The sequence below is a fragment of the Myxine glutinosa genome, chromosome 7 (assembly GCF_964187855.1).
Source record: "Myxine glutinosa chromosome 7, kmMyxGlut1.1, whole genome shotgun sequence".
NCBI classification, from domain to species: domain Eukaryota; kingdom Metazoa; phylum Chordata; class Myxini; order Myxiniformes; family Myxinidae; genus Myxine; species Myxine glutinosa.
The window spans coordinates 82,867,020-82,880,627 of NC_136267.1; the positions used below are offsets into that span (position 1 = coordinate 82,867,020).

Genomic DNA, 13,608 nt, shown 5'->3' on the forward strand with positions numbered 1-13,608 from the left:
TCGGCTTCTAGTCAACCTAGAGACTTAATTAAATATGCTAATCCTATGTTTTCTGGGTCAAGGAATCCAATAAAGGCCTCAAACTAGTGCTCAGGATTATAGAAAAGCAACAAACAAAGGTAATTGAAAACCATTGTCTTTATATTTGTGATATAACTGTATTACATAATACATGATATTGTAAGTCCTTTGAAGTTATAGGTTGTTATAGGAAGTTATAGGTAGTATCAGATTGAACTATAAGTCCTATACACAGGATCTACGAGGTCTATACCGTTCAGGAATATGCTTTTACAGATCTTCATCACTGTCCTGAGTGCCATTTTCGCAAAGGTGTCTACGCAAATGTCAACATTAATTTTTGGATTCCTCATGCTCTGAATATTCCAAAAATGTATAGTTTTGCTAATCTACCAAAATTTTGAACGAAAAAACATAGTGAACCTGACTACCTCCGCCATCAAAGGTGGATGGAGGTTATGTTTTCACCCCTGTCTGTCCGTTTGTCTGTCCGTTTGCGAACAAAATATCTCAAAATGTTGCGGACGGATTCGGACTAAATTTGGCAGAGATGTAGCGTATGTGACAAGGACGAAATGATTAGATTTTGGTGAAGATCCGAATTCGGATCCGGCTACTAGAATTTTAAAAGTGATTCTTCACCATTGGGAGATCGGGCCAAAAACGATACATAGCAGGATATCTCAAAAAGTTGTGGACGGATTTGGACGAAACTTGTTGGACAGGTTGTGTGTGTGATAGGGAAGAATCGATTCAATTTAATGAAGATCCGGATCCAGCTGGTAGAATTTTTACACGATTCTTCACCATTGAGTGATATGGCCAACCAGGCGGAGGTCTGCTCTCTACCGAGTGCCGTTCTTGTTGTAGTTCTTTTTTTTAGTCAGTTTTAGCCCTATCTCTCAATGGTGAAATACCTGTCGTGCTTGCCAGAGGTTGTGTGCTTGATTAAAGGAGTCCGTTCGAAACTCATCTATGCGGTTGTGTCCCTTCTTCAACACAACAATATCACTTTAAAAATTCTGTGATCTGGATCCGGATTTGAGTCTTCTCCAAAAGTAATCATTTTGTCTGTATCACATACCCAACCTCACCACAAAATTGTGGCCAAATCCGTCACAACTTTTTGAGATATCCTGTTCACAAAGAAACAAACAAACAGACAGGCAGACAGGGGTGATGACATAACCTCCATCCATCTTCGGTGGCAGAGGTAATAATATTGCATAACTTTGAAACCACGTCCAATCTATTTTTTTATTATGAAAATACTTTTGTTCACTATTTTTCCATTGATTTGAAATCGCATAATGCTCTTTTTTAGTGCAATGGTGGTGGTGCGAGGGGGGGGGGGGGGGGGGAGCGAGAAATATCTTTAGTCACAAAACCCCTTGGGGAGGGGGATATTGTTGTGTAATAACATTAATATTATGCTACCATCAATATTGTTATTACTCCCGCCAGGGAGTAATGCATTTGATAGTGTCCGTGTGTGTGTGTGTGTGTGTGTGTGTGTGTGTGTGTGTGTGTTCGTGTGTTTGTGAACAAGATATCTGGAAAAGTTCTGAACGGATTTGGATGAAAGTTGGTGGGATGATTGCCCTTGGGATAAGGAAGAATTGATTAGTTTTTGGTGAAGCTCAGGATATTATTCCGGATCCAGGAAGTTTTTGAAGGATTGTTTACCATTGGAAGATAGGGCTCATTTTTTTTTTTTACATTATCTTCTATATATTCTAAATATATATCTGTGCAGTGTCTGTCTTGTCTTGTCTTGTCTTGTGTTGTGTTGTGTTGTCACTGAACTACTCCCTCAAACTTTTGTGAAATCGTACTATTCCAACTTGACCCACGGCGGGAGTATGCGCTCTACTGAGTGGCGTTCTAGTTACTTTTGTTATTAGAATTTTTTTGTTGTTATCACTTCACTCTTTCATTCCTTTTTCCTCCCGCCTCTGGAACAAACTCCCTCACTCTATTCAATCCCACTCCTCCCTCCAGGTCTTTAAAACAGCTGTTCACCACCATCTCTTGTGTTCCCCCATCCAAAACCTTGATATTTTCTACCCCCGCTAATTTCACCCCAAATCCACTTTTTTGAAATTCCGACTTCTTTCCTGGAAGTCCTAGCACGGCCATGTGTTTTATACCTCTCCCACCCCCACGCCCCCCATTCCCATGCCTCCTCCCCCCAAGCCCTCTCCCTCCCACAGATCTCCCGATGTCGCTGCTCTCAAATGTTGTACTGGTGTGCTTCCTCCTCTCTCCCCATCTTGTCTCCCGCTCCCTTTATCTTATGTTTTATGTGTCAGTTTGTCTTTTTGTGATTAATGTTAGGTCTTACACGAGCCTCGATCTTGTATACAAAAAAAGAAAAGAAAAAAAGAAAAAAAGAAGCGGCCTTGGAAAAACGTCATTGAAGCGGTAGGATTTTGTCATGTTATTAACCCTTGTGGGGTATATGCAATACAGTAGATGTACGTGATAAGCATAGATTGACTCACTGATGTCGGGATTTCTCCAAATGTATTTCAGTTTGGAGTTAAACAGCATTAGTGTCTGTTTAAAAAGGTAATCATACGTGTTTGTGGTTTATAATATTTTTCTTCTGGTAGGGACCGGTGCTCCAACGAAAACAGCACAATAAGCTGTGTATACACGTCAATACGGCGTCTGTCCAAGGAGGTAAAACCCTTGGGGAGGTGGGATATTATTAGGATTAATATTGGTTTGTAATCTCGCCTCTAAGCTGTGTAGCCTGGGTTCGAATCCCGACCCAGCTATAAACTGTCAGTTCGGTGTTTCACAGGCAGGGCGATTCATCAATGTGTGTGCGGTCCCTCGGATGGACGATAAACTGGGAGTCAGGTCTCCCAGCATGGGTTGTTGGACGTTAAAGGTGCCTGGCCAACCGGTTCGTGAAAGACTTGGTCCAAGCTTCCCTGGCCAACCCCACAAGGTGGGATAATAGTGGCCGTTATAGAGCAACAAAAGTTGTTTTGTAATAACATTAATATTATGTTATCTATTATCATTAGGTTTTTTTATTTTATTAGAAACATCTTTGGAAAAACGACACGATAAAGCTATCACCAGGGATATACACCTGAACGCACAACCCTATTGGTGGGGAAAATCCCCTTAGTAAGGAGGGCAAATTAATTCGTTACAACTTTCATTGTGTGACCTTTGGTCCTCCTGTCAAGTTTGGTTGAGATTGGATAAGTAACGACCGAATGCATCGCAGTCAAAAATCGTCGGACAGACAGACACAAAATCGCGTATTTTAGTATGATATAGCAAAGACAATCCCCATCAGTTGGCATCCATGGGATAAGGAATCCCTCCTGAGGAAATATCCTGCTCAGTGCGGTGAGAAAATGAACCGACGTCATTATTATGACGTCGCTGTAACTCAAAGTATCCCGGGATGTGACGGCACTTCCCCCAAGCTCAGTGGCTGTGTTTGTCTCCTCAATACGTGTGTGTGTGTGTGTGTGTGTGTGTGTGTGTTTGTGTATGTGTGTGTGTTTGTGTACGCATGTGTGTGTGTATGTGTCTGTGTATGCATGTGTGTGTTTGTGAATGCATGTGTGTGGTTTGTGTGTCCATGTGTATATGTTTGTGTGTGTGTATGTGTGTGTTTGTGTATGTGTGTGTGTATGTGTGTGTTTGTGTATGTGTCTGTTTGTGTACGTGTGTGTGTATGTTTTTGTGTATATGTGTGTGTGTGTGTGTGTGTGTGTATGTGTCTGTGTATGCATGTGTGTGTTTGTGGATGCATGTGTGTGGTTTGTGTGTCCATGTGTATATGTTTGTGTGTGTGTATGTGTGTGTTTGTGTATGTGTGTGTGTGTATGTGTGTGTTTGTGTATGTGTCTGTTTGTGTACGTGTGTGTGTATGTGTTTGTGTATATGTGTGTGTGTATGTGTGTTTGTGTATGTGTGTGTGTATATGTGTGTGTTTATGTGTGTGTGTGTTTGTGTATGCGTGTGTATGTGTGTGTGTATGTGTCTGCATGTGTGTGAGTTTGTGTGTGTGTGTGTGTGTGTGTGTGTGTGTGTGTGTTGCAGCTCCATTAAGATCCTTAACCTTGTATTAAAAATATGCTCTTTGTATTTTCCTTCATTGAAAGTACTGTGCAATTATGCACTTCACTTACTTTACTGCTGATAATAAGTAGATCTTTAAAAAAAAAGAAAACCTTCCAAGAAATAAATAGTCATTTTGTTCATAATGTCAACAGGTATACCTGTTCGGACCAGCATGCTGCAAGCCCTCTCCAAAATAGACTCACATCAAGTAGCACGCACAGACAAGACTCTAAACTTTAAATTGCAAACATTTTTTAAAACAAAATCAAAGGGTGATTTATTTTACCTCCGTGAACCTGGGAAGCTTCTTGGCGAAGTCTACGACACGCGTGATGGCCGAAGTGATAATGCGGGTAAAGTGGCTGAATGCTTCAAGGTCCACAGGGTCGTCATCCTCCGAAGAACCTCGTGCAACTTGCCCGATCTCCTCCGACTAACAAGGCCGAGAACAAGATGGAAGGAAGGATAAGAACACTAACACTGTTTCTTTCCTATTTTCTTAGATCTTCAAACTGCCAATTTGATACTTTCCAAAAACCTGTTTTCAATTTCTTTTTCAAAATTACATCGTAATTGTCAAGACAAAGTTAAAATAACATTTTAGTTACTATCATAAAATCAGCAAGAGGGACAGCTCGGTTGGTAGTGAGCTTACCATAGCGCTGCTCAGGGTCAATATTCAACAGAGCCAGACTCAACTACCAACTGCTCTAGTGATACAGTGGTTGCTAAAATAAGGGGCTGCATCTCCATAAGCAAATGTATGTATGCTGACCTGTGGATGTGTATGTATGGCTGGTTGTCTTATTTACATTTAGGCTGTGGACATTATAGAACCCGACCTATCTCGAAAAGAGTAGGTCATTGTGTACCATACCCTAACCAAATTCTCCCATTGATATTCGCTGCATAATCAACACCCTCTGCAGTATACGGAAGTCCAGGAGTGTGAGCTAGGCACAAGCACGGCGCCATTTTATTTCAGCTTGGGTGTTTGCCGCTTGGTGTAGCTGTGGGCGTTTTCGCTCTCCTCTTCATGTTCCGGCTGCCTTGGCCCTGTTTGTAACCACTTCTTGAATAAACTTGTTTTTTTGCGAACATAACCCTCATTTGTGCTCCCGGTTGATCCTCTTTCCTGTTGGTGTGGTGGCAGGTTATCTGTACCTGCAACCTTTGACTGGTGAGGTGGATATTTCTGCTTCCACCCTCAAGTGCCGCAGGCCTCCCAAGGTAGCAGCAAACCAGGTTCCCGAGAAGTGGAGCCTTACAAAGCATGAAACGATCACATCTTTCGAAAGCTTGGGACAAAATCTTCTGAACACTCTTTCCATTGATTCTAACTTTTCATATTTCCACATTGACAATCTCACATGGAAAAATAAGACCCACCAGTTACTCCTCCAGACAACAAAGATGATTCTTCTGTAGTTGTGTTATGCACTGCACAACAGAAGGTGGCCTACTTGGACCTCATGCCAGGTAAAAACTATTGTCCCATCATCTCCAGGAATCCATTGTGAAGACTTCTTCATCTCTAGTTTCTATTTGGCAATGCATTTGACTCCATTTCAGACATCTGAGGCTCATTTCAAAGATCTGCACTTAAGCCTTCTTCTGATGACCACCCAAAGTATTTCTTTCCCAAAAACTTTAGGCCTTCACATGGGGAAAAGGGAAATACGATCATGTAATTGTGTGTTACTTTGGGTGTTTGTTGCTTGTTGTCACTGTGGACTTGTTTTCCTTCTCCTTTGTGTTCCAGCCACATCAGCCGTGTTTGTGGCCGCTTCTTCAACAAACTTGGTTTGTGCTAACAGAAACATCATTGGTGTAATACATTTTGCTGAATCAAGGATGAGTTCCAGGGAAGCTCGATGTCCACATAAAAAAAACAATCACAAGGCAGACGTCATTACGCTGTCCGAGACATTGAAATTCACAGATTTCCTGCATCGATCTGTGACACATTCTTAGTTGATGCGACTACAGAAGGGTTGAGATCATCCAGGTGATGTGTAAAGCATGTTCAACCAGCTGATGATGTGCTACTGATGTACCATGGCTTGGATTTTGTTCCAGAGACGGTCGCAGTAAGTAGAGCATTTGTGAGCATGCCTTAGGCATGGAATCAGCAGGGTAATGGAGAAGAAGCATATGCTTCCTTGCATTTAGCCAAATATTAATTTAGCAAATTTTTTTGCAGTTTTTCTTTAATTGTTTTTTGTTTTGTTTTTTTTTAGCAAAAAACAGCATTTGGTCAGAAATTCCGCCATATTTGTGTTCCAAATTTGGCGATGGCTCCGACTAGGATTCTAATGTCCTATGCCGGTAAATCACACGTTCACCAACTTTCTGTGGCTGAAATGTTTACTATCCTGCATCATAATGCATTGCAGCAACTCACCTTTCCATTTTCCAACAGTACCTCCCCGTATCCATAAGTCATATACCATAAAGATAGGCAAAAATGGCCTTTTTCCTGGAACAATAAACTTTCCAGATTCCAACTCAAGTCCCACAACATCCAAATTGTTAATGTATTATTACGCCTTCATAACTGCTGAAGCTTGCAAATTCTCCACCAAACACCGTCATTGAACATCTGTTCCCAGACAGATATCAACCATTTAAAATGAATCTTTACTTCCCAAAGCATCCGAGGATGCACGTCAAATGCTACACATAAAGCAGTGGTGCCCACATACACATTCCGGTAAAGGTAAAAAGAAAGATGATGAGGACCCAGGGTCTCCAAGGCAATCAAGACACCCAAATCGACTGATAACAAGAACTAACATTTACTATTTATTGCCCTATTTCAAAATACTTCCTTGTGTTCCACTTAGAAATACTCAGTACATCACTGTTGCATGCCATCATGGGTTTGCACACATTGACCCACCCTGTTGCTTGCTCAGCAGTGTGTTGATTTTGCACACAGTTCAAAGTCAGACATGTGAGTGCAGTTTCAACAATGTTACCTCATCAAAGAACCAGAGATCAATTGCATCACAAGACCTCGGTTTACAATGGGGTCCACAAAGTCAGAGATTGCCGAATGTGGAATACAGACACTTTTTTATTAGGTAACTTCCATTTGCTCCTTTTTTTATGAACTGTGACTTTTCAAATGCTCTGTGCCAATGATAAGCTTGTTTAAGAGCTATCTGCAAGGCTGTCCTGTTACGCCCATGATCCAGACTTGAGTAACACTTATATATATATACATATATAAATAAAATAACCACCTTTAGAGGCCATTTTTCCCCGCAAAGCGGGGGTTGGCCTTTTTCGGGCACCGTGGTTGTTGTTGTTTTTTTGTTGGTCCCCTTTTTGAAGCAATGTTTTACAGCCGGATGCCCTTCCTGCCGCCAACCCTGTTTGTCACCTTTTACGACAAGCAGGGAATTACCAGTGTACTGGTACTCAATTTGCCGACCTCGGAAGGTATGAACAGGCTGAGTCAACCCCCCTGGCGTTAATTCAGCAATCGACCGGGATTCAAACCCAGGATCCTAGGATCCTAAAGCTGGCACCCTAGCCGCTAGCCCACCACCAGGGATATAATATCGAACCTTAATCGCTGAAGCAGATTTTGTTGCGTCATTTTCACATTTTACAGTCACACTTTCCCCGATTGGGTATTTTGTAAACAAAAGTGTTTTTCAATTTTCAACCACTTTGCTTAAATAAGGAATAATGCAATTTCACCAACTACTGGCCATCACATCCGTCGTCGCAGATGCAGTGGAGGCCTCAGGAAATCGCTGCATACTTTGCCGCATACAAAATACTCGAATGGACGAATAACAACATTCCCTCGAGTGCTTGCAACCTTGGCGTGCTCCTCAGCCCTCTCTGCCATTTCAACTCAAAAGCAGCTGCAAGCAAATGAAATCTGCCATACTATAGTATTACTCACAACAGAATGAATGCAACAGGGTAATGGTGAAGCCATCATCGAGTGGAAAATCCTTTTTGGAAAATTAAAAATCCCACATCGATTGGCCAAACAAGCCAATCTACGACTTTTAACATATTATCATCATTTGTTTGTTACACTCGTCCAGTGTGATCCAAATTCCGTGGGCTCGGTGAGGCGCACAGAGTTCCCAGAGAATGTTGAGCAGATCTTGTTGAAATTCCAAAAGTTTACAAACCCCCTCTCAAGAACTTTCAAAAACAAAACAAATTCAAAAATAAAACGAAATAAACTTATAGATCCGAAGGGCTGTTTGAATCCCGACCCAGCTATAAACTGTCAGTTTGGTGTTTCACAGTCAGGGTGATTCATCAATGCGTGTGTGCCGTTCTTCAGATGGACATTAAACTGGGAGTCCTGTCTGCCAGCATGGGTTGTTGGACGTTAAAGATCCCATGTTGTCCTTCACAAAGAGTAGGCAAGTATTGCTGGCACCATGGCCAAATTCCAAATTCCTCCCCGAACTAGTCGAACATCAGGCCTGGCCAACCGGTTCGTGAATGACTTGGGCCAAGTTTCCCCCGGCCGACCCCATAAAGTGGGATAATTGTGGTCGTTAAAGAGAAACAAAACCTATGCAATTTATTACATGATTTTCTATTACCTTACAAAGATGTCCTGCAGCTTCAGCTTTAAAAAGAGTTGTTTTCCTTCCCATGAAATTAAACCCAAAAAGCTGAGACCTTCAGACATTCATGTGCTGGACTAAATTTAAAACTAGGTTACAATAAACCATATATATTTATGACAACAATGCAGGGGATTAGAGAATACATATGGATGTGTCTAAGAAAACCTCCCCATCCTCTGAAAGGACCCCTGAAAGGACCTCAGGCCCAATCAAAATAAGAAGATGGTTAGCTAGCACAGAACTGTGGCAGGAAGCTCGATGGCATTGGCCTTGGAGTTGGAGTTTTGGCAGTGGAGATATAACTCATAAATGAGACCTGCCAACCTTTGAATGAGGAACAAAGTAATGTTTGTCTGAAAACTCGTGTACAAAAAGGCCTGATCAGTTAACATGAACTTATTTAATGTAGAGCAGTTACATTCGTTTAGTTCACTCTTAACATTGGTTTATGTCAATTCGCTTTTGTATTCGGGGCTACATATATTTATTATGTCGTAATCCATCTCTGTTTACACCACTTCTCACTCCAATCCCCCTCCCAAACTTTTCTCTTCCCTTCCCACGATTTCCTACTTTAATCTCTCTCCAATCATCTTTCCTTCCTTTCCTTTTTCTCAATTTATTTTTCCACTTTCAGAACTTCCCCTCCCTCCTCCCACTCCTTCATCCGTACATCTAAATATCTATAAAGCTCAGTTGACTTTTTGCTCCACCAAATAACAGCGAAACGGAGTTGAGTAAAAGGGTGAAAATTCTACAGATACTGTGATAAATAACTACCTCTGTCGGTTTGAATGTTTGAAAGAGAATAGACGTTTGGATAAATTTTTGAATTAAATGTAAATCCCGATATATATATATATATATATATATATATAAATAAATAAACGCGATTTGTCTGTGTGTCCTCGTTTTATTCAGAGATGGCTGAACAGATCTTCATCAAACTTTCAGAGGTTCATCAGTGAGTGCCTGGGAGTGTTTTAGGCAAAACAAACAAACAAACAAAAAAAATTGAAAAAAAAAGGTTCGTTTTTTTGGAGTTAAAAAAAAAAAATTAAATTAAATCGCTCGATAGTGCCGAAGCCTTTTTAAATGAATGACAGTTATATACAAGTACACATTCGCATAAATAAATACAAAACAATTACCAGACATTTGGATACAAATAAATCAAACAATTCCGGAAGTGAACAAATTTGGTAGTATGGCTTCTTCTTCCTGATCGGCATCACACTTAACTCAGAAACGTGAGCCACATTCACTCAGAAACGTGAGCCACTCCCCTTCCTCTCCTGCCTCCCTCCTCCCCTCCCCTTCCCCCACTCCCCTCCCCCTCCCCTCCTCTCCCCACCCTTCCTCCCTCCTTCCCCCCCTCCCCTCTCCTCACCTCCCCCTCCCCTCCTTCTCCCTTTCCCCCCCTCCCTTCCCCTCCCCTTTAAGATATAAATTCTCTGTAAAAGAACCTCCACTTCTGACTGCTCCCCTTCCCCCTCTCCCCACCCTTCCCCCTCCCTCCCCATTCCCCCCTCCCCTTCCCCCTCCCTCTCCCCCACTCTCCTCCCCTTCCCCCATTCCCCTCCCCTCCCCCTTCCCCCCCCCCCGTTCCCCTCCACTCCCCCCGCCCGGCAACGCCGGGTACTTCTGCTAGTACATAATATTTGGCAACATACAGACTTGGCATTTAATATGGAATATTTTTTTTTTCTTGACTTGGGTTTCCTTTCTGAACTCAGAATATCAATCTGGTGAGTTTATTTTATGCTTCGGTGATTTCTTTGTTAAAAGAACCATGTCACTGATTTTCTGTCGCAGCAAGAAGTCATTAACAAGATTATATCACAGGTGGCGTGACAAAATATACGGACAGGTACATTTGACGATTGGCTTCACAATCGGGTATATAAGGGTTGTTGCATTCTGTATTAGTGGAAAACAACTGCTGCACGTCTATAAAAGTTATTGCCGCTTCCTCTGGAGATGGTCCGTCAACTTGACAATGCTGTTTGTCATGGAGTGGTGGCTTTACGAAATTCTGGCATGAAACAGCGTGCTATTGCTCGGCAGTAGGGCATCACTCAAGGTCAGGTGTCTAAGATCCTGAAAGGAAATGCTCAGAGGGGTGTCCCTACTCCAATACCGAGGCCAGGACGTCCCCGCAGAACCACAAGGAGGGATGATCGCCAGCTACACCGGTTAGTCCGCAATGGCCATACCAAGTCAGCTAATCGGCTTAGGGCTGAGTGGCAGCAACTGACAAATGTGTCTGTATCCAGAAGGCTAGTCAACCAACGACTGGTTCAAGCAGGCTATCGTGCCAGGCGTCCCCTGAGAAAGCCACGCCTGACAAGACAACACCGCCAGCGCCGATTGCAGTGGGCCAGAGAGCACCGTCAATGGCAGCCAGGACACTGGAATCACGTGATCTTCAGTGACGAGTCTAGATTTCTGGTCTATCATCAAGATGGCCACGTCCGAGAATGCAGACAAGTGCATGAAGCCTGCAACGAAGATTGTATAGTGCCAAGAGTCCAAGCTGGAGGTGGTGGGGTGACCGTTTGGGCTGCTTTTCATGCAGGGGGCAAAACTGACCTGGTTGTTCTGAATGGAAACCTGAACCAGTTCAAGTACAGGGCCATTCTGGAAGAAACATTGCTTCCATTTGCTCGTGTAGCCTTTCGAGGAAACTTTGTCTTCCAAGATGACAATGCATGGCCTCATCGTGCTCGCATGATCCAACACTTTCTTGCTGACCGTGGTGTAGAGCATATGGAGTGGCCTGCCATGTCCCCGGATATGAATCCGATGGAGAACTTGTGGGCAGAATTAACGCGTCAAATCGACAGCTTGGACCAGCAGCCGACCTCTGTGCGTGAATTGCAGCAGACTATTGTCACTGCTTGGCAAGCGATTCCTGTCCAAACCAAGGCAAATCTCGTAAACAGCATGCCCCAACGTGTACGTGCTCTCCTGAATGCTCGTGGGGGTTACACGAAGTACTGAACTGTAATTTTACTGTCCGTAATCCCAGTCATAATTTAGCTTTTGTTTTTGTTTAAAAAATTTTTGGCTAATGTGCAAAATAAAGAAATACTTCTGGAAAACGTACAGAAGTTTAACACAGTACTGTCCGTGAATTGAGTTCGATATCAGTTTACATCACTTTCAAGGATCAATTTATTTGCTTCGAAATGTCAAATGTGGTTTTTGTTTCTTTTAAAGGTCACATTAACAAAATCTAGAATAATTTCAACATAATTCCAATGAACTTTTGATTCTAAGTCGTCTTGAAAAGTAAGTTCACCCCCACAAAAAAAATATTCCATATTAAATGCCAAGTCTGTAATTGGTTCCTTAGTCTTCATCAAGGTATATTCACAACTTCATTAGGAATATGTTCAGAACTTCCTGGAAATGTTCGACATACATCCAGGGATTCATAATACACATCCGCAACTTGACATGGCCCGACCAGCTCATGGAGTCCACTTTAAGATGAAGGCCTCCCTCAAAATAGTTCATTCTGTTTTATTCAATGCTAATTGATCGTTCTTTTCAATCTCATCTTAAAATCTAATCTTTGGTCGACCTCTGCTTCTTCCAACGTTCTCTCAATGTTGCTAGTTTGTAATTATTGTCTGTTCTTCGAGCTACATGTCCGGCCTAGTTCAATTTCATTTTTATTTTTTTTAAACCAAAATGTCAAGAAATCTTGTTTTCTGTTTGATTTATCATGTATCCTCTATCTAGTATTTAATTCATGCTCCTGTGTTTTGAATAGGCTAAGTGCTCTTTCTATCCAACTGATTGGTGCATAACCCTCTCAAATCATCCCCATTTCCTTCTTTATAATCTTTGCTGCTAAGAAGAACCACATTTTGAGGCCATTTTCCCCGCAGACCGGGGGTTGGCCTTGTTTGGGCACCATAGCCCCCTTTTTGGAGCAATGTTTTACGGCCCTTCCTGCCGCCAACCCTGTTAGTCGCCTCTTGCGACACACAGGGAATTACCAGTGAACTGGTACTCAATTTGCCGACCTCGGAAGGATGAGAGGCTGAGTCAACCCCCCTGGCGTTAATTCAGCGATTGACCGGGATTCAAACCCAGGATCCTAGGATCCCAAGCCGGCATCCTAACCGCTAAGCTAACACCAGGCTTTGGGGCTCTTGGCTGTTGAGGGACTCTTCAAATCTTGCATTGATGCTGCTAATTTCAGCAACATCCCATTATTGTAGACCGCAGTTAAATTGATGTAATCTATGAAAAAAGATGAATCTGGGTCAGTAAGCATGATATTTTGAACGTCATTTCACGCTGTTTCTTTAATAAGTCCTTTCTGCTCTGCAGTGTACATAAGTTTCAATAAGGGCCAGGGAGGTATAGTGCATCTTAGCTTACTCTGCAATCTTCGGACATTTGCTCATATTATGAAAACAACACAGTTATACCAATAATATTTTGAGTGCTGCCTGGAGCCAACACAGCACTTTCATGCATAGCACCGGGAAATCGAGCTTGGCTTGTTAGACAGCAAGACAAAGGAAATGCATGTCAACATGAGAAGATGTAAACAAAATCTTGATGAAGCTAACATAAGATTGAGACATGAAAGATTGAAAGATGCTTGGTCATCTCAGATATTGCAGATTTTGTATACAAAACAAAAAGAGCTTTTGTGTACATAGAAACCAATACATTTATGGAAATCAAATGTAGGGAATTACAACAAATGGTCATTTCAGAAATGAATGCAAAATTTGTACAGAAAATTTGGTGGTAAATGCATCAACATAGTGGAAGACACCCCAAAAGGACAATATTCCAAAGGGACACCAAATATTATGTAATAAGATTTCTGATAATTTTACACACAACCGCA

The 13,608-nt window shown here is 42.1% G+C and overlaps 1 protein-coding gene across 1 annotated transcript in view; it reads right to left on the minus strand.

The window, feature by feature from the left end:
- The window catches only part of LOC137431359 (thyroid hormone receptor beta), a 74,500-nt gene that overhangs the window by 12,040 nt on the left and 48,852 nt on the right, over positions 1–13,608 (minus strand). The window contains exon 6 of the mRNA XM_078781929.1: positions 4,403–4,549. Coding sequence (XP_078638055.1) covers positions 4,403–4,549 — 147 coding nt within the window. The remainder of the gene's footprint in view (positions 1–4,402; positions 4,550–13,608) is intronic.